The sequence below is a fragment of the Squalius cephalus genome (assembly GCF_949319135.1).
Source record: "Squalius cephalus genome assembly, chromosome: 2".
Classification (NCBI taxonomy): Eukaryota; Metazoa; Chordata; class Actinopteri; order Cypriniformes; family Leuciscidae; genus Squalius; species Squalius cephalus.
In genome coordinates, this window is record NC_137123.1 from 7704896 (window position 1) to 7724310 (window position 19415).

At 37.4% G+C, this 19415-nt stretch overlaps 3 protein-coding genes across 3 annotated transcripts in view; all 3 read right to left on the minus strand.

The window, feature by feature from the left end:
* The window catches only part of LOC307154520 (uncharacterized protein), an 8153-nt gene extending 1097 nt beyond the window's left edge, over window positions 1-7056 (minus strand). The window contains exons 1-3 of the mRNA XM_079864531.1: window positions 6937-7056; window positions 6435-6761; window positions 1-167 (exon numbers count right to left, since the gene is read on the minus strand). The exon at window positions 1-167 is cut by the window's left edge and continues 76 nt beyond it. Of these exons, the coding sequence (XP_079720657.1) occupies window positions 1-167; window positions 6435-6761; window positions 6937-6976 (534 nt within the window). The 5' untranslated portion in view covers window positions 6977-7056. The remainder of the gene's footprint in view (window positions 168-6434; window positions 6762-6936) is intronic.
* An 819-nt stretch (window positions 7057-7875) lies between these two features.
* Window positions 7876-16130, minus strand: LOC307154539 (uncharacterized protein). Its single transcript, XM_079864556.1, has 7 exons — window positions 16054-16130; window positions 13710-13906; window positions 13274-13612; window positions 10392-10490; window positions 8706-8758; window positions 8482-8623; window positions 7876-7983 (listed from the first exon to the last, which is right to left on the minus strand). Exons 2-7 carry the CDS (start codon window positions 13744-13746, stop codon window positions 7958-7960), a joined length of 696 nt encoding a protein of 231 aa, XP_079720682.1. The 5' UTR covers window positions 13747-13906; window positions 16054-16130; the 3' UTR covers window positions 7876-7957.
* An 876-nt stretch (window positions 16131-17006) lies between these two features.
* On the minus strand, window positions 17007-19015 carry LOC307148916 (uncharacterized protein; the record flags this gene model as incomplete). Its single annotated transcript, XM_079854854.1, has 5 exons — window positions 17007-17403; window positions 17488-17537; window positions 17856-18005; window positions 18471-18800; window positions 18976-19015. 5 exons carry the CDS (start codon window positions 19013-19015, stop codon window positions 17023-17025), a joined length of 951 nt encoding a protein of 316 aa, XP_079710980.1. The 3' UTR covers window positions 17007-17022.
* Window positions 19016-19415: the final 400 nt, after the last annotated feature.

Genomic DNA, 19415 nt, shown 5'->3' on the forward strand with positions numbered 1-19415 from the left:
CACGCTGATGATCAGAGATGAAGATGATGAAGATGATGATGGTGATGAAGATAGTGAAAATGATGATGATGATGATGGTGAAGATGATGATGGTTTAGATGATGATGATGATGATGGTGGAGAAGATGATGAAGAAGATGACAAAGGTGGTGGTGTTGTGTTTTGCTCTAAAAATATAGAAAAGCATTCTTTGTGACAAACAATATGTACATTCTCAAGCTCTAAAACGTACAAGCTTTTTAAAACTTAAAAACTGTTCGTCTTCCAAGCCACCTGTGATGTAGCTACCATACCTCTTTCATTCATTTGTTAAATGCTCATGTTAAACAAGCTGTTTTTGAAATAAAGCTGTTTTTAATTTTCATGACTGATTATTACAGTGTCTATTACATAGACCTATAATTCATTGTAATCGAAATGTTTTTAGACAATTTTTCAATGAGGAGGAGTAAGCTTCTATATAATCATTGTATTTGACAATGTTAATGTGTTTGCTCTTGGCGTAATAGATCTGCTACACTGCTGCTACTGTAGAGCAAGCCCAGAGACTCTCTCCTGCCAATACACTCACAGACATGCTCCTACTGCACATGTAACATACATGAAATAACCTACATTTATTTCATGCAACATACATGAAATAAATTTCATGAAATACAATTTATTTATAACTAAATAAATTAATTATAATTTATCAACTTTGCACCAATTAAACTGTTGTTTCCCTGTTTATTACTGTGAAGCTGCTTTGAAAAAATATTGTGGCCTTATTTTATTTGATGGCCAAATGGCCTATTCCCTTGTAGTTAATTTCTACTACACACTGTTAAAAAAAAACTGTGAAATTTACGGTAAAAAACCGGCAGCTGTGGTTGCCAGTATTTTACCGTAAAAAATAAGGTAGCAACCTTACTTTGAAAAAAAAAAAAACAACCTTCAGCAGGATTTAAATGTGTGGTAAAATAAACATCAGCTGTGGTTCCCAGTACTTTACCATAAAAAATACAGTAGGAACCTTTTAGTTTTCATGGGACAACCGTTATATTACCTAAACCGATTAATGTTATCATTAAATTTCACTGAAGTATTAACGTCTGCTTTATATCTTTGTAATATACTGATAACCATCATAATAACACAAGTGGTAAAAAAGAAAAACACACGATGATTTAAGTATACCATTAGTTTTCCACAAACTGAGGCACATGTTAAAGGAGTCATAACCTAGTATTACCTTGGATACATACTGCTGTATTATAGTCTTTCAGGCCCTTCTAAAAAAGAAAAGTGGAAAAAAAATAAACACAGAGCTCCTCAGACCCTTATTTCTGAAGGCATTATTGTTTCGCGAGATCTGATGCGATATTTTGGCTGTCGTGGACGGTCATTTTAATAATGCAAATGAGGGGCGCGTTGATTGGTGGCAGGAAGGAGGGGGGTTGACATCGCAGGTAACGCTTTAGCATATCATTCCAAAATGACATCATGGCGCAAGTTATGAATGAACCCGACCTGGCCGCGACCGGCTTCCCGGCCAGTGTATAAGTATGAGGCGCCGTTTAGGGCTTAAATCAAACTTCATTCACGCACACATATATGAAACACGCTTGCATACATACTAAGTAGTCACACATACATGTATATGAACTCTCCACGCACATACTCATATGAGACGCGAGCACACACACACAAACTCGCGCACATACTCATATATACACAAACTAGACGGCGCATCATATAGGCCATAAGCGTTAGGCAATCAATAAATAATAGCCGAATTCATGATGATCTCAGTCATTTGTTGTTTGCAAAGTAACGTTAGCAGCCATTCCCCATGTTTACCTCGAAGCTAATACTCCCGCTAGCATACAATAGCCGCATTAGCAGTTAGCTGCTGTTTGTTACACACAGTAGAGCAATAAAAACTCAGTCTTACCGTTTCAATTTCAGGCAAGTCTCTGATGGTTGGAATTGCACCTTTTTCCAAACAGAGCTTCGAGGCCAACTTCGCCTGATATTGCCCCAAATTTGTGTATGATTCCTGTGTGAACTGTTTAGCGCAGACTCCTAACGATAAGCCAGTTGAAAGGGTTGTTGGGACAGCGTCATTAAAAATGAATTTCATCCAGTGGTCCCTGATAGTTTGGTCCGTTTTTGGTAGAGAAAACACATTTACATGTTGTTTGTGGCAGTCAACCACAGAGCAACTCAGGTGTGTACTCGTTTCTCCTAGCCTAGAAATCTAGACGCACCCTAGCGGCAGCAAAATGTATTTCGCAGCCAGGTGGGTCTAGACACTCTCAATAGACCTTCTAGCTGCAAAAACCTGAATTGGGTCAGGCCAATCACGTCGTGTATAGAGTAGGCGGGGGCGGGCTTAACATATGACGACAGAGTTGTGACGGCTGCCACTTGAAAACAAAGAATGACGGCAGTTGCTGATGGAGAACAACGGTCTTTCGAATCGGCTTTGGCCGCGACTCTGGAGGACTCTGAGTTAAGTTTTTCTTTGAGAAAAGAGCAAAGAACGGCACTTAAGTCATTCTTAAAAAAAGGAAGATGTGTTCGTCGTTTTGCCGGCCAGATATGGCATAAGTTGAATCTATCAAATAAGCTCCGCTGTTGGGAAAACGCTCTGGTTGGTAGAAGCGCTGTCCTATTGCGTGCAGAGGGAATTAGAAAGACAGCCGTTTATCCCGCCCCTCGGATTAAACCGCGTCTATGGTGAGTTTCCAGACCTAACATCTTGATGTAGGTCTGGCTTGCCAGGCTACGTTTCTCCATCTTTCTCGACTGAACTGAATATGAGGGGGAGAGGGGCGGGCTTCCCGCGGCATAGGTTTGCGGTGTCCATATATGGTATATCCTGACCCGTCATGACGTCAAGACGGGGCTGAAATCAAAATCTTGTAATTGAGTGCGCGTGCACGCGCGCTGGTTTATTTACCCTGAGGTAAACAAACGCTTCACTTTTAAATATCGGCTTCCCGGCCAGTGTATAATCGTTAGGCAATCATAACATACATTGATTCTCGTGGAAAAGTGAAAATTGCAGGTTATGAATCCTTTAATATTGGGAAGGTGCACAGTGTCATACACACAAACACAAAACACCATCATGGTGACACACACACATGATTCCAAATAATGCCATAAACATTCATTAAACAATATATGATGTAATATAAACCCCAAATGTATAAAACTGATAACAAAAACCAAGAAGAAACATAATTATTTAAATGAAATAGCATCAAATGTGAAGTGTCACACAGGGAATTCTGGGAATGTCCATTTAGAGAAACAACAGGAACAGAAAAAAGAGACGAGCAGAAACACAAGAACTACAACTGACTTCAGACACAGCCTTAGATGAAATCAACTGAAGAGAAAAGAAGACATTAAATCTGTGAAGATCTCAGCAGAGGAGGATTAAACAACTCCACAAACAGCATTACCAGCTTCACTTATTACTAACCAGACTGACTTTATTTCTGTCAGACGTCTACATTTCTGTTTGAGAATTAACAGAGGTTTAGATGTTGATGATTTATTGTTTCATTTGAAGTCACCATGATGGAGATCAGTGACTGCTTTAGTTGGGCTCTTGACCCTTGACTTTCTAACTTTAGTTTTTCTCTGCCTGCTGTAACCAGGGCCTGAAGTTAACTTTTTTGACCACCAGCCACTGTGACTTTTTACCAGCCAGTTTTTTTTTTTTTTGCCTCATAAAAGGTGAAAAAAAAAAGGAACTGCACAAACATTTGTTCTTTAACTTGTAAGAATACACATTTAAGTGCTGTCAAGTTATTAACGAGATCCATACAAGTAATAATAACTCTTAGAATACAGATATAGACCGAGTGCAGCTCGTAGGCTATGCAAACAAATCACACGCGGCTGTGTTGATCGCTGGGCAGCTGTTAGTTACAGCGTTCAGTGCGTTCACACCGGAGGCGAATAGCGCGTCAGGCGCGAATTTAGACGCATATTCGCGTTTGGTGCGTATGGCTGACTTCGTTTAAATGTCAAATAACAACAGTTACAAAAAAAACCCCGCAAAGACCCAGCCGCTTTAGTTACTGTTGCTATGTCCGACAAGTTACACCGCGCGCGCTCACGCCAAACCATGATGTCACGCAATGAAAAACACATCGCGCAGCAGAGACACTGACAACACGCTGACAGACAAGACAGTCCTGGTTACTTTTGATTTTAAACAAAGTATCAACGTTAAAATTTGGTCATTTTTAAAGAAATTTAGACAATACCGTTTTGTGGCTCTGTAATGTGTCTTGACAGATCGCTGTGGTGCCTCAGTTAAAGCTGCTTGTGAACCGATCATCTCTTCCTTCTAGTTAATTTATAGCATAAAATAAACATGAATGAACATAAGAAGGAATGTAGTTTTAACTGCGGAAAGATGTCAGTAGGCTTACTCAGTACACTCCGTTTTTTCAAGTTCAAATCATCCAACGTTGAACTCTCCTGACTGCTTTGTCGGACAAAAAAAAAAGGCGGATTCGGCGGATTATGATTGGCCAGATCGCCGTCAATCAAACTCCCCGTGAAGGGTCGATTCTCATTGGCTACCTGCCAATGTGGCAGGTAGATTGACAGTGTTACCCGCCAATTGCAGAATTCACCCGCATTTGGCGTGTGGTCGGGTGTTAATTTCAGGCCCTGGCTGTAACTCTGTGTTTATAAGACATGCTGATTATGGCTAGAAAATCAGAGAGAAAATGAATCGTGTGATGGCAGTTGTGAATCAGTGATGGAAATCTCCATATTTGTTTCACTGAGCTCTTATCTTTGATTATATGTGTTATTAATTTTATATTATTGATTGTTGTAGCCCTATGATTCTACAGCATGTGATCCATCATTGCTGTGATAATCAGAAGAATTTTTAAAACATTATGTACAATAACGGTTTGAACTGCTGTATCTTTCAGACACACACACAGACATCAAGAATCAGCATATGAATCTCAACAATGGTGATGATAAAAGTGCAGTGCACTTGACAAAGCCTCCAATCAAAACTCATCAGTATCTCCCAGCATGCATTGCAGCAGGAATACATTATGCTGAATTGCCTTAGTATTTTCTTTTATTATTATATCTGCTTTTATTTTTGATGTTGTTTTTGTTGCAGCTTTTTAGTAGCTTGTTTTGTGATGTTCAGAGTTTTATCTGATTATTGTGTTGATTGTCACCGTTGTTGAGATTCATACGCTGAATCTTGATGTCTGTGTTGGTTTAAATCAAGCAGTAGTACAAAACCTTTTTTCTACACCATATATTTTTAAAGTTCTTCAGATTATCTGTTGCTCACTTAGAGATATTATACTCAATAATATGAAATATTTATTTTTAATATTATAATTAATAATATCACTTTGCTCAAAGTGAGAGATAAGACTCTTTATGAGATCAGTGAATCAGGCCACAATTTGACGATTATCTCATCATTAACCTGCCATCATCACCTGGTCACATTTTCTCTCTGATTTTCATACCGTAACGTTTATGTTATATAACCACACAGTTAAGGCAGTCAGAGTAAATCTAAAGTTAAAAAGTCAAGCGTCAAGAGCCCAACTAAAGCAAACACTCATCTCCATAATGGTAACTTCAAACTTTATTATTTTCAATAAAACATCAACGTCTAAACCTCTGGTAATTCTCAATATATAGATTACAGGAAACCACAGCTGGCAGGTTTTTATTTTTTATTTTTTATATAAAAGTTCAGTTCAATGTTCAATGCCATAAAACCTAAAATATTACTACCGTATTTTTTACGGTAAAGCACTTGCAAGCTGCTAGTTTTTTACCGTAAACTTTAGTTCAGTGCCGTAAAAGCAAAAAAAAAATCTACCGTATTTTTTACGGTAAAGTACTGGCAACCACAGCTGCCAGTTTTTTTCCGTAATATTTAGATCACTGCCGTAAAACCTAAAATATTACTACCGTATTTTTTACGGTAAATCGCTTTCAACCAGCTGCCAGTTTTTTACCGTAAACTTTAGTTCAATGCCGTAAAACATAAATATTTATACCGTATTTTTTACGGTAAAGTACTGGCAACCAGCTGGCAGTTTTTCACCATAATTTTTAGTTCGATGATGTAAAACTTTGTAAAATTAGTAAACATTTGCTACCGTATTTTTTACGGTAAGGTACAATAAATGCAACGGTAAGTTTTTTTTTTACAGTGTACTTCCAAAATCCGTACATTTAACAGTATATTAATGTAAAATTACATGAAATGTCCCGTGAGAGCTATTACAGTTTTTCACTGTATATAGTAAGAGTACATACCGTTAAGGAATTAACATTTTTTTCCGTTGCTTTTTTAGTTTTTTACTGTTAAAATTACGAACATTTTTAACAGTGCAGGTACACTTCTAATAAATACAAGCACTTACCCAGTTTAACCAGCAACATAATCTCTGAGTAGATATCATGCAAAGGCACAGTCCTCCTCACAACACACCAGTATTTTCCTTCATCCTCTGTTCTCAGATCAGTGATGGTGACGGTGAAAACTCTGGTCGTCGTGTCGTCAGTCAGAGAGAATCTCTCGTCTTTAGCTGGAGATCCTGATTCAACCATGATGTTTTTAAATCCATAGTAACACTCCCCTTTACAAAAATACTTTGAATATGATTCAAATCCAGATTCATATGAGCATCTGATGTCAACTCTCTCTCCTCTGTATCCAGTAATTCTCTGTGGAGCTCCAACAACAACAGCTGAAAACACAAATATCATTATATAGAGCTGTTATGTGTGAGCAAGAGACATAAGCAGGCCAGAATAATAACTTACAAATATCATCCATATGAGTCTGATGATCATGTGATAACAGAGGAAAAACAAGAGAAGATGTCAAACTCTGTGTAAAAGAGCTGAGAGTCTCAAACTCACCTGTACAGATGCTGGAAAAGAGCAGCAGGACGTCCAACATGATGAAATTTGACAAGCGTTTCACTTAAATAAAAGACCAGATTCTGTGTGACAAACGTTACTGTCGTTCTCTTCCGTACTGAGAGAACAATGTGCGTCAGCAACTGAAATATATATTTCCTTCCTCTTCTGTATCTCTAACCACATCAGCTCTACAGGACATCATAAAAGAGCTCATTTACTCTGACAAACAGCAGATGCTTTGCTTATATACTGATCTAAACAGCACAATACTTAGGTTCATTATATGAATGTCATATTTGTTTTAATCAAAATCAAAACTAAGATAAGGTTATTATTTGTATATTTTTAGGTTTTGTAACTGGTTTCAGTTTTTTTTTTAGTTTTAATCCTAATTCTTCCCATGAAGCAAAAGTATGTCCAAAAGACGTCTTTTCAATGTATTTGACACAAAAGCGTACATTGAAACGAGTTCTGCACGCCCAATACAAGGCTAAAAACTAGTTCAAATGTGGTCATTGTGGACATATTTTTATATTTAGACAATTTATATTATATTATATTACAATTTATACAAACTAACACTCTCAGGATTCATTTATTTTAAACTTTTGTCTTTAAAAAAAAAAAATCAAACTTGGAAAATGATAAAGGTGTCTTTGCTGTTGAAAATATTAGCTAACTTCATTAAACATTATACACAAAATTACTAAGAATTGCTAATAATTTACTTAATTTCAGTTTTAATGTCATTTAATAAATAAGTGAATTCGCATTAATAAACTCACAATCCGAACTAGTTTTGCTTGAATGACACATGAAACAAATCAGATCAAAACTGTCTGGAAACCACAAACAAATGAAAGTGAAAGTTATGAAGGAGAAATTGAAGTGCGAGTCTGAAGCGGCTCCCTCTAGTGTTCAGATGATGTTCAGCACCACGGACAGCAGCTGATCTGCAGCAAATGACTGATTCATCACGACACACACATTCACTGTCTGTTCAGATGATCTTCTGTTCTCATCTGAATAACTGACCATCAAGAGCTGCGTATAACAATGAAACACATTACATAAATCAACAGATCATTAATGATCATTAAGTGCTTCATCTGGACAGACTTGAGCTGCTGAGTTTACAAGAACAAGAACATTACTTTCCAATGAGATTTGATGTTAAAATAATAACTTTATTGTTGCAATAGAACAATTATCTTTAGTTATACACAAATAAATATATATTTTTTTAAGTATATTGAGCAAATAACAATCTGAAAATGGTCAATCACTCTGTAAGATGTATTTCCTGTAATGTCTGACTCATAACTAACATAATGACTTATCATGATCATTATTAAAGATGAACATCATCGGGATCATCTGCTTAATTCAGTTCATGACGATGAGGATGATGATCACCAGGGCACTCTTGTAAAATATATTTTAATCTCTAAACAACTGAACGTTTACACTATTAAACATTAGCGTAAACTGTATTAGTATCAGAGGGGTTTATGGGTAATTGTGGAGTAGCATAAACCGTACTAGAAGAATTAGAGGGGTTTGTGGGTAATTGTGGAGTTGCATAAACAGTGTTACAAGAATCAGGGGGGTTTGTGGGTAACTGGGTGCTTTTGCAGTCAATGTGAAGTCTGGTGTCTTGATTCTCGTACAGCATTTGATGAACCTGAGAATGAGAAATTATTTACAGCTTTTGATGAAGGTCATTCATTCAAACACATTCTTATCAACAATCTGACTTTACACACCGCTTCACTGTTTTCTGTTCCAGGTTCAGATATTTTAGAGGCTGAATCAGGGTCTGTAAAAAAAAATATAGTAATAATGAAAATAATAAAAAACAAATATTCTCTGTTTAAGTAATCCGTATGAAAGCAACGACATGTCCTCATTAACTCTAATGTGACCATACCCACGCGCGCACGAGCAATTGACATGCAAATACTACACGCGGAGGAACGCAGACCTGTAAACGCCCTCATTACCTCAAAACAAAGAATCAGAGACTTCAGTAACTTACTCCTCTGCTTTTCATCGAGTTTGGAAGACTGTGTTTGTGCTGTGCTGTTTACCTTGGATTTACCTCTGAAAAATTAGAAGAACGTGATCTGAAGATGAGAACGATTTTTAAGGTTAGAATGTCCACTCCTAATAGTAAGCATGTTATTGTTATATAACTTTACATTGTAGCTACTAGTTAAACTGGTGCCAGACTAAAATGTACGTTATGAAATGAGATTGGAGTAAAAACATAAAGCCTAATGCTAAATTTAAATACATATAAATATATATTTTATAATATATTTAACCAGAATCATGCAGCCTATTTTCTCTTGATATCAGCATATTCACAGTTGTTTCGTTTTTTTTTTTTTTCAGGGTCCAGTTGCCCCACTGATGAGTCCTGCTGACTTCAACATTCACATGAGTCTCTGTACATGAACATGGTAAAGTGAAAAATCCAAAACACCATGGAAATGAAAGGTATGTACTATGTTTCAGGAATGGCACAAAGGTGTGTGACTGTTCAAGTCTCTGTCTTTAGATCAGTGTGTTAAATAATGTTGTTGTTTTTTTGTCATTTGTTGTGTATGTTGTGTATTTCTTTGGATTATGTTGCGTTGTAAATAAATCCAAACAATCAAAAAGCCATTCTTTTTTAAATTTCCTCATTCTTTGTGCAAGGTTGCTCAGAATGATAGGGCCTGATAGCTCATGATAGGGCCTGATAGCTCCTAATAGGGCCATTAGGGGAGTGTCTTTGTCTTTCTCAGGTGTGAAACACATCAATATTCAGGATGTGTTTACGCCTACTCGCATAAAGCTTTCTTACAAAAAACACGTCTTGCAAATTTTAAATGAATATATTATCTTATCTGAATGAGCAGTCAGGATGATTTTCACATAGTTTTGGAGCAAATATTTGTGATACAATTTTCAAAAGTCTTGTGAAGAAATAATCAGTATGGCTTTCATGACCTTTTTTTTGTATTTTCACAAACCACGCATAAATGTCATTATCTCAAAACTACAAACTTTTACATACATGCTGCTGACATAGTCAAGTAACAGAAATAAGCACAAATAACAGAGCAGGTCAGAACACCTCCAGGGCCAGAAAACACCTTGGACCCCAGAGGGTTAAGGAAACATTAATATACATAATTAACATTTTATTATTCTTCAAACATTATGAGAACGTAACTTTGGGATGTTCTCGAAACAAATACTAAAATTAAAAAAATCCAACTAAAACATTTCAGAAAAAAAAAATGCTCCATTTATTTGTGTGTTATTTTTTTTAGAAACATTATTAAAGATTAGATGAACAAACTTTCTATTTATGTCACTGGAAGAATGTTTGTTCATAACATTGAGAGAACCTTACCTGAATGTTAGCTAAAGTTCTGAGAACATTTCATTTGCTGGTTTACCTCGAGTCTGATGCTTCTTATAGAGAGTCACTATACATGACATGAATCCAATGATGAGCAGAAGCAGAATCACAGTCACGCCGATGATCAGAGACGAACCTGAGAAAACAGGAGATATAAAACACAACAAGAATCTGATTCTCTCTGTCTGTAGGCAAATGTATAAAAATGTATTAATCATTAATCACCAGAATACCATTCGAGATAGATGGAGAAGCTGATGTGAAATCAGATGTTGATGGTGGGGAATTTTGTAAAATAGGTGATGGTGATGGTGGTGGTGGTGGTGGTGATGATGATGATGATGATGATGATGATGATGATGATGATGATGATGACGATGACAGGGGTGGTTGAAATGTGTTTTGCTCTTAAAGACAAAGACATTAGCTGTGACAAATGATGTACACACTTTCAAACGTTAAATGCTTTTGAAACACCATAAAGTTTCCTTTTAGTAAATGGTAAATCCTGTTCATTTTATATTTATTATTATATTTTATTTATTATATACTTTATATATTTATTATTTGCATAAACTTTGATTTTTTTTTTTTTTTTGAGAACTCATGTGAAAATGAATAGCCTTTCATTATGATCATACTACACCTTCAACTATAAATATCACACAATACAACTTGGGATTACCGGTATGTAAATATTTATATATAGCATGCCTCTAGTAGAACATACACTCCAAATGTGCTTACCGCACACGCTTTTTTTAGCTCCTTCTTGTCTACTTCAAGGGAACATTTAGCAATATATGTGCACATCATGCAGAGGTGTCAAGTAACAAATACTTTGTTACATTACTTAAAGGTATAGAGGAGGATCTTTCCGAATTTTAGATAAGTCCCGCCCACTCCACTTTTTGAAAAGTTTGATTGATTCACCAGAATGATTGACAATTAGGAGGACCAATAGTATAGGGTATCCACCCGGAAGTAAAAAAATCCATCCTACCTTTAAGTAGAAATTTTGGGTATCTATACTTTACTGGAGTAATTATTTTTCAGACAACTTTTTACTTCTACTCCTTACATTTTCACGCACTTATCTGTACTTTCTACTCCTTACATTTTAAAAATAGCCTCGTTACTCCTAGTTCATTTCGGCTTGTTTTCATTCCGGCTTGTCGTATTAAAAAAAAGAAAAAAAAGCCAATTACACAAACGGTTAATAGATCTGAGTCCCGCCTCCTGAACACACATCGCTAAACTGATTGGCTTTGTGTTTTCTTTCTAACTTGTGAGAGGCTGTAGTCACATTTGGTTGTGCGAAGCGCCAAAACTCCTCCGAGTCCTAAGGAAACCTAGATGCGGTAAGCGAGGGAGAAATCAACAGTTCTGTGCTCAAGAATACGGGGCAAATCGTGTCAAATATAGATTTGGGGACAGACGTTTTTCAATATAATGAGAGAGAGAGTGTGTGTGTAACTCTACATTATAGGGTCAAAATATCCCCACAAAGATGTCAATATCCGAAATCCTACAGTATTGCTGTGTGTCGTGTCCAACAGGACAAACTGGACAGTATTGATGTGAAAGATATGCCAACAGTTCATTTCTGTTAAATGATTAGTTCACTTAGTTAAAAATGAAAATTCTGTCATCATTTACTCACTCTCGAGTTGTTTCAAACCAGTTTCTTTCTTCTGCTGAACACAAAAGAAGATATTTTGAAGAATGTCGATAACCAGACAGTTGATGGTAGCTATTGACTTCCATAGTATTTTTTTTTTCCTACTATGGAAGTCAATGGGGTCCATCCACTGTCTGGTTATCAACATTCTTCAAAATATCTTCTTTTGTGTTCAGCAGAAGAAAGAAATTCATACAGGATTGAAACAGTTTGAGGGTGAGTAAATGATTTTCATCTATATCCCTTTAATGAAAGATGCAGACATGTGTTTGGCTTCTTCAAAAAGCAAGGAACAAGACAGTATTGCACTATTGCATTGCACTATGAGCGGAGTAAAGTTAAGTCTCTGTTAAACTGCCACCATGTCTTTATTAGTTATTTGTAACATTACAGAATTAATTAATTTATGTATTGTTAAGGTCAATATAGACTAAAAACCTTAATACATTATTCTATTAATGTCCTGATTCCTCCGCTTATTTAGCTTATTTATTTAGAAAATGAATTTTCTATGGGCATATATACTGCTGAAACAGGTAGCCTAGTGCATCATCCCATATTTTTCAATATCAACATTTTAATATAATTATAGTCAAATATGGCCTTTAGAAAAATGTGTTTTTTTGAGGAGCTGGGGTAGTGCACTATATAGGCCCCTGTGGCGCGGCCTAAGCTTTTGTCCTTAATGGCATTTTTTTCCTTACATTACTTTTACTTTTATACTTTAAGTAGTTTTGAAACCAGTACTTTTATACTTTTACTTGAGTAAAAAGCTTGAGTTGATACTTCAACTTCTACAGAAGTCTTTTTAAACCCTAGTATCTATACTTCTACTTGAGTAATGAATGTGAATACTTTTGACACCTCTGACATCGTGACGTCTTATTGTACCTTCAGTTGTTCTGAACTTCCTGTTGACTAATAAAGTCTATCTTAGTGCCGACATTTGCCCTGTAACATGCATTTGTGCTAAAAACACTGCAAACTTTATTTTCTATTTTCCAATACAAATATCTAAACAATCTTGAATCAATATACATTTATTTGATATTCAAAATGACATATAATTTCTGCAAATTTGATAAAAAATTTAGCGAGCTTATGCTTTAAACAAGAGAATATATCTGCCAATGTGACTTCAATTATAAGGAAAACTATTTTTGCAAATTAATATAAAATTGCCAAAAAAATAACAGCATTTGTGATGGTCAAGTTCAAAATACATCTGGGTTACTCACTTGTTATAATGTTCAGCTTCACTTCAGTGTAGAAATCTATTTCTTTAGGGATATCAACTGCACACTGGTACGTCCCAGAATCCTCTTCACTCGGATCTCTGATGGCCACAGTGAAGACTGCTGAACTCGTGTTGTCATACAGAGAGAATCTTCCAGACTGAATCCATTTATCTTTCTCTTCAGCCCTGATGAGGTCAGAGCACCATCCAATCTGCAGTGTATCTGGCTTCTGACCTCTACAAAAATACTTAGTTTTTTGAGTATATTTTTTCTCATATTTGCATTTGATCGTAACTCCGGCCCTTGAACATCCTGTCACGCTCATGTAGGTCATGACACCTACAACAAACCAGCACATTTTAATACAACACTATAATATGTTGATTATGAGGCTTAAATGTTCAAACTGCTTGCAAACTTTTTGTCAGATTCTTACCAGGAATCATCAGCAGAGTGAAAGTGAAGATCTTCATTCTTCTCTCTTAAACCTGTTGTATCAGTAGGTTCAGTTCTTCTGAAGCTCTCTGTGTGTTTCAGGGTTTCCTGGCAGTGTTTTCGTCATGAATGTGATATGATGCTGACTTCCTCTTCCTTTGTCTTCTGCTGCTGAGTGTACATGTGTCACAGGTACAACTGAAACAGAGAGAGAGAGAGAGAGAGAGAGAGAAAGAGAGGTCGCGTAAAACTGCATCACCACATAAGAACAAACCCTTTCCACATTCTCTATTCATGGATAAATTTAGTTCTGAAGAGCCTACAGAAAACACAGTCACATTTTACAACACGTTTAATCACACTGTTTATGTTTAAGTCAATGATTAGAGTTTAATTAAATATGCTACATTTATTCATTTAGCAGACATTTAGACATGTAAACATATCAGAAATTTATCAGAAGCCAATAACAGCTAAAGCAGAAGTAAAACTGTGGAACAGAAGTAAAAAAAAATTATATAAAAAAATAAATAAATAGGATTATTTGATGAATAAAAAGTTAAAAAGAACTGTATTTATTTAGAATAGAAATCTTTTGTAACAATATACACTACCGTTCAAAAGTTTGGGAACAATAACTATTTTTTTTAAAGAAATTAGTACTTTAATTCAACAAGGATGCGTTAAATTGATAAAAGGTGATGGTAACGATTTATATTGTTAGAAATGTTTTTATTTTGAATAAATGCTGTTTTTATGAATAAATGCTGTTAACGTTTTACTCATCAATGAATCTGAAAAAAAGTATTCCAAAAAAATATATTAAACAGCACAACTGTTTCCATCATTGATAATAACTGAGTATCAAATCATCATATTAGAAAGATTTCTGAAGGATCATAAGACACCAAAGACTGGAGTACTTGCTGATGAAAATTCAGCTTTGCATCACAAAAATAAATTACATTTTAAAATATATTAAAAAAGAGAACCATTATTTTAAATTGTAATAATATTGCATAATATTACTGTTTTTTTTTTTTTTTTTTTTTTACTGCAGGCTTGATGAGCATAAGAGACTTCTTTCAAAAGCATTAAAAATAGTAATGTTTCCAAACTTTTGACTGGTACTGTATATATATATATATATATATATATATATATATATATATATATATACATATATATATATATATATATATATATATATATATACAGTATATATATATATGACCATATGACAATGGGTGATACAAACACAGCAACTTAAATAGCAAGGCAAACAAGGGTAATGACACAGCTGAACTAAAAAGTAATAAATTACATATCTGGTAACATGACAACTATAGACTGGTGGGAAAACTGAACAAAGGAAGAGAGAAAACTGCTGAAAACAGACTAAAAGTCCATGATAATGAAACTAAGTGTCTGTTTCATAATGCCCCTCCCCAGAAGGCGAGACCTCTAGCGCCATAACCAAAACAGAGACAAACAGGAGATGAGGGCAAGTGGGTGGTGGTTTTGGAGAAGGACGAGGTGGAGACGGGAGGATTGGCCAGATGTTGCAGACCCAGAGTGCAGTTAGGACGACAGACCACAACGGAGTCGATGGAGGGAGGAGCCAAGGTGTTGACATGGCTGACGACATCTGCGGGACGGCCGAAGGAGACAGAGTCGATGTTAGGGGATCCCAGGGCGCAGACGGAGAGCTGATGGGCCTGAGTGACACCGCTGGCTCTGGAGACCAAGGCGAGGACGTTTGACATGTAACCGGAGTATCCGAGGACTGAGGTGGAGCCGGTGTGACAGAGGACCCAGGTAGAGTGGAGGGAGGGTGAAGCCCGCTGGAGCCAAAGGGGTTGAGAGCCGGAGCGCGGCGATTGGCTCATATGTCTGCAGCGCAGGCATGGTGAGGGCTTACCGTGGTGAAGCCGGAGGGACGAGGGAGCCTGGTGAAGCCGTAAGGCCAGGGATCTCAGGTGGAGCCAAAGGGTGGGAGGAGCCAAGGTGGAGTCGACGGGCCGACGTGGAGCGAAGGGAACAGCCACTGGAGGCGGAGCCGGGAGATCATCACGCTTAGGCGAGGTTGGTGAGTGCATGGCCTTATGCTTGACAACACCGCAAGGCGTCACGGGGGAAGGCGAAGGACTGCAGGAAACCAACTGAGGCAGGGCTGAGGGACTGGCTGAGATCTGTAGTGGAGGTGTGAGGGAGGCTGGGTGGAATCAAAGACGATAATACACTGTCAGTACAGGATGATAATAATGCCATTATGCTGGGCTGAACCAGCGGCGATGAAGGCACAATACAGACAATTCAGGGTGGGAAAAGGTGGGAAGCAGTACCTCAGAGTCCCAGTCTATTAAACAGTCCTCAGTCTCAAGATCCACCAAGACTCCCACTGGTACGATGATTGCCAGCTCACACCCCTGGCCAGACTCCCTTTGGGGCATCGGCTCCGGGGTGATGTTTGGCACTGTCATCACAGGCGGCTCACTCGCAGCGGTTGGATGCTCTCCGTCTACGGGGGGCTCAGGCATCGTCTCCATGGTGCTGGGTGATGGTGGGCTGAGCTCTGGGTCTAGCTGCGAGATATCTTCGAGGTGTGGCTGGACGAGGCTGATGTCATCCTCTGCTTCACCCACTGTGAATAGGGATCCCTCTGTCCACAGGGCAAAAGTGATGTAACTTTCTAGGGTCCAGCAGGGAACGCCGCAGGGCATGACGAAGCAGGGATCTTCGTCCAGTCCACACCGAAATCCCTCCATTAAGCAGACGTCATCGCAGGTGGCTCGATGGCAGGTGTTGAAAAACTCCTCCACGTACTCCTTAATAGATCTGCTGTTCTGGAACATTAAAACAATCCCTCTTTTCAAAAGTTGTTTGTTTCCCCTCCATGGGGAAAAATGGAAGCGATCTCCATTTTCTTGTTTAGTCTGGTCATCTGTCATCTGTAAACGCAACTGTTTAATTGTGCAAAATGTATTGAGCTGTATCCCTGTAAACCCATTTGATCAGACGAGCCAATGCCTGCATTTCAAATAAAAAACAAATAATACACAAATAACACCCGTAATGAGTATAATATGACAACCAATTGCAAAAAACTGCAAACTTTCTCTGAACTTAACTCAACTTTAGCTCCAGTGACTGACGTTCGGCATCTGTTCCACAAAATTAAGCAGATGAAGGCATGATTCCTCATTTAAACCCAGATCTAAAATAAGGGATTGTTTTTGTCCTGTCTCTGTTGCATTGTGGATTAAATTTCAACTTTACAAATCTGCTTTGAGACACAGTCAGTAAAAATGTCACTAAGGTCTCTTTGTTGTTGAGAAGATCACTGGATCGTCTGGATTATCTGCAGTGGAGTAGATCACTGGATCGTCTGGATTATCTGCAGTGGAGTAGATCACTGGATCACCTGGATTATCTGCAGTGGAGTAGATCACTGGATCACCTGGATTATCTGCAGTGGAGTAGATCACTGGATCGCCTGGATTATCTGCAGTGGAGTAGATCACTGGATCACCTGGATTATCTGCAGTGGAGTAGATCACTGGATCACCTGGATTATCTGCAGTGGAGTAGATCATTGAATCATCTGGACTTTCTGCTGTAGTGTAGATAGTGTCTTTGTTCTTGCACTGGAACTCGCTGATTTCCTGATAATTATGTTCATTGAAGTCACTGTCCTGCAAAAGAACTCATGATATAAGTTCATCATCATCATCATCATCATCATCACCATAATGAAGATCATCACCATAAACACTCACCTCTGCAGTGATTTCTGCTCTTGTATTCAAAGGCAAAAGCCCAACGGCGACTGTCAAAACAAGAGGAGAAATAAAGTTACATTCAAACAGCAAACATTAGAAAGAGATGTGTGTGTACCTGCGTCTTTAGATAAGCTCAATGACTGACTGTCAACATCTTTTCCACAAGGTCAACCAGATGAAGACATGATTCCTTCATTTAAACCCTGATTTAGACAAAGTTTTCATCCTCTCACCTTGCATACATAGCATTTATAACTAGCTGCATATATAAAAGCAATAGATGTCTATGGGAAATCCCCATTTAGAGAGCAAGTAAAGAGTAAGTAAGTGTTTTGATTCTGTAGAAACGTGCATCTAAATCTAACCGTGCTGGGAAAGTCCTGATTGTGTAACTCTTGGTGATTTCTTGCTTCTCTTTCTACACAACACCATCAGCGCCATGAGGAAGATGATCACCATGATGATGACTAACCCAACACAGATATAGATGACAGACCCTGAATGAGAGGCGTGATCTGTAACACACAGTTAATGTACTTTAAACAGATATATAGAGGCACCACACTCAAATATTCAAGAAATAAGAGTAGCAGACAGATGAACTGAATTGTTGAGACTTGATGATCTGTGTGATTCATGCTGGTGGACTGTAGATTCAGATCTGTTGTACTGAAATATGATGATGTTGTGTTTGTAAAATAGCTTATAGCTGAAATCAGTGTCTGATACACTAACACTGAATTCAACAAAATACATTCATTTGTTCTATTGTCTTCTGTAGAGCTGATTAATAGCTGAAAATGAAGTGATTTAAAATGTATTAATTTTGCAACAACACAACTGTTATTTCCCTGTTTATTACTGTGAAGCTGCTTTGAAACAATAATGTGGCCTTATTTTATTTGATGGCAAATTTTCCTGTTCCTTTGTAGTTCATTTCTACTACATGTACACTTCTAATAAATACTATAAGCACTTACCCAGTTTAACCAGAAACAAAATCTCTGAGTAGACATCAGGCAAAGGCACAGTCCTCCTCACAACACACCAGTATTGGCCTTCATCCTCTGTTCTCAGATCAGTGATGGTGACGATGAAAACTCTGGCCGTAGTGTCGTCAGTCAGAGAGAATCTCTCGTCTTTAGCAGTTGAAGATCCTGATTCAACCATGATGTTTTTATTTCCATAGTTACACTCCCCTTTACAAAAATACTTTGAATATGATTCAAATCCAGATTCATATGAGCATCTTATGTCAACTCTCTCTCCTCTGTATCCAGTAATTGTCTGTGGAGCTCCAACAACAACAGCTGAAAACACAAATATCATTATATAGAGCTGTTATGTGTGAGCAAGAGACATAAGCAGGCCAGAATAATAACTGACAAATATCATCCATATGAGTCTGATGATCATGTGATAACAGAGGAAAAACAAGAGAAGATGTCAAACTCTGTGTAAAAGAGCTGAGAGTCTCAAACTCACCTGTACAGATGCTGGAAAAGAGCAGCAGGACGTCCAACATGATGAAATTTGACAAGCGTTTCGCTTCAATAAAAGACCAAATTCTGTGTGACAAACGTCACTGTCGTTCTCTTCCGTACTGAGTGAACAATGTGCGTCAGCAACTGAAATATATATTTCCTTCCCCTTCTGAAGAATCCTAAAAGAGCACGTGACCCTGGACCACAAAACCAGTCACAAGGGTCAATTTTTTCCTGATTAAAGCTGATATACACAAATATACCTGTGTGACTTGTGACGGTTTTGTGGTCCAGGGTCACACTTACTCTGACAAACTTAACATGGTTTGCTTATATAGTCATCTAAACAGCACACTTAGTTGTACATTGTATATTTTAGGTTTTGCGTCTCAGTTTCTTTTGAGTTTTAAGCTTGATTCTTACCTTCACTAGTTCATTTTA

Coding starts and splice junctions, on each gene's coding strand:
- LOC307154539 (XM_079864556.1), bottom strand. CDS start 13,746: ATGAAGATCTTCACTTTCACTCTGCTGATGATTCCTG. Junction 10,491..13,273: donor GAAGCTGAACATTATAACAA/GTGAGTAACCCA, acceptor CTGTTTTCTCAG/GTTCGTCTCTGATCATCGGC. Junction 7,984..8,481: donor AAACCCCTCTAATTCTTCTA/GTACGGTTTATG, acceptor TGTTATACGCAG/CTCTTGATGGTCAGTTATTC.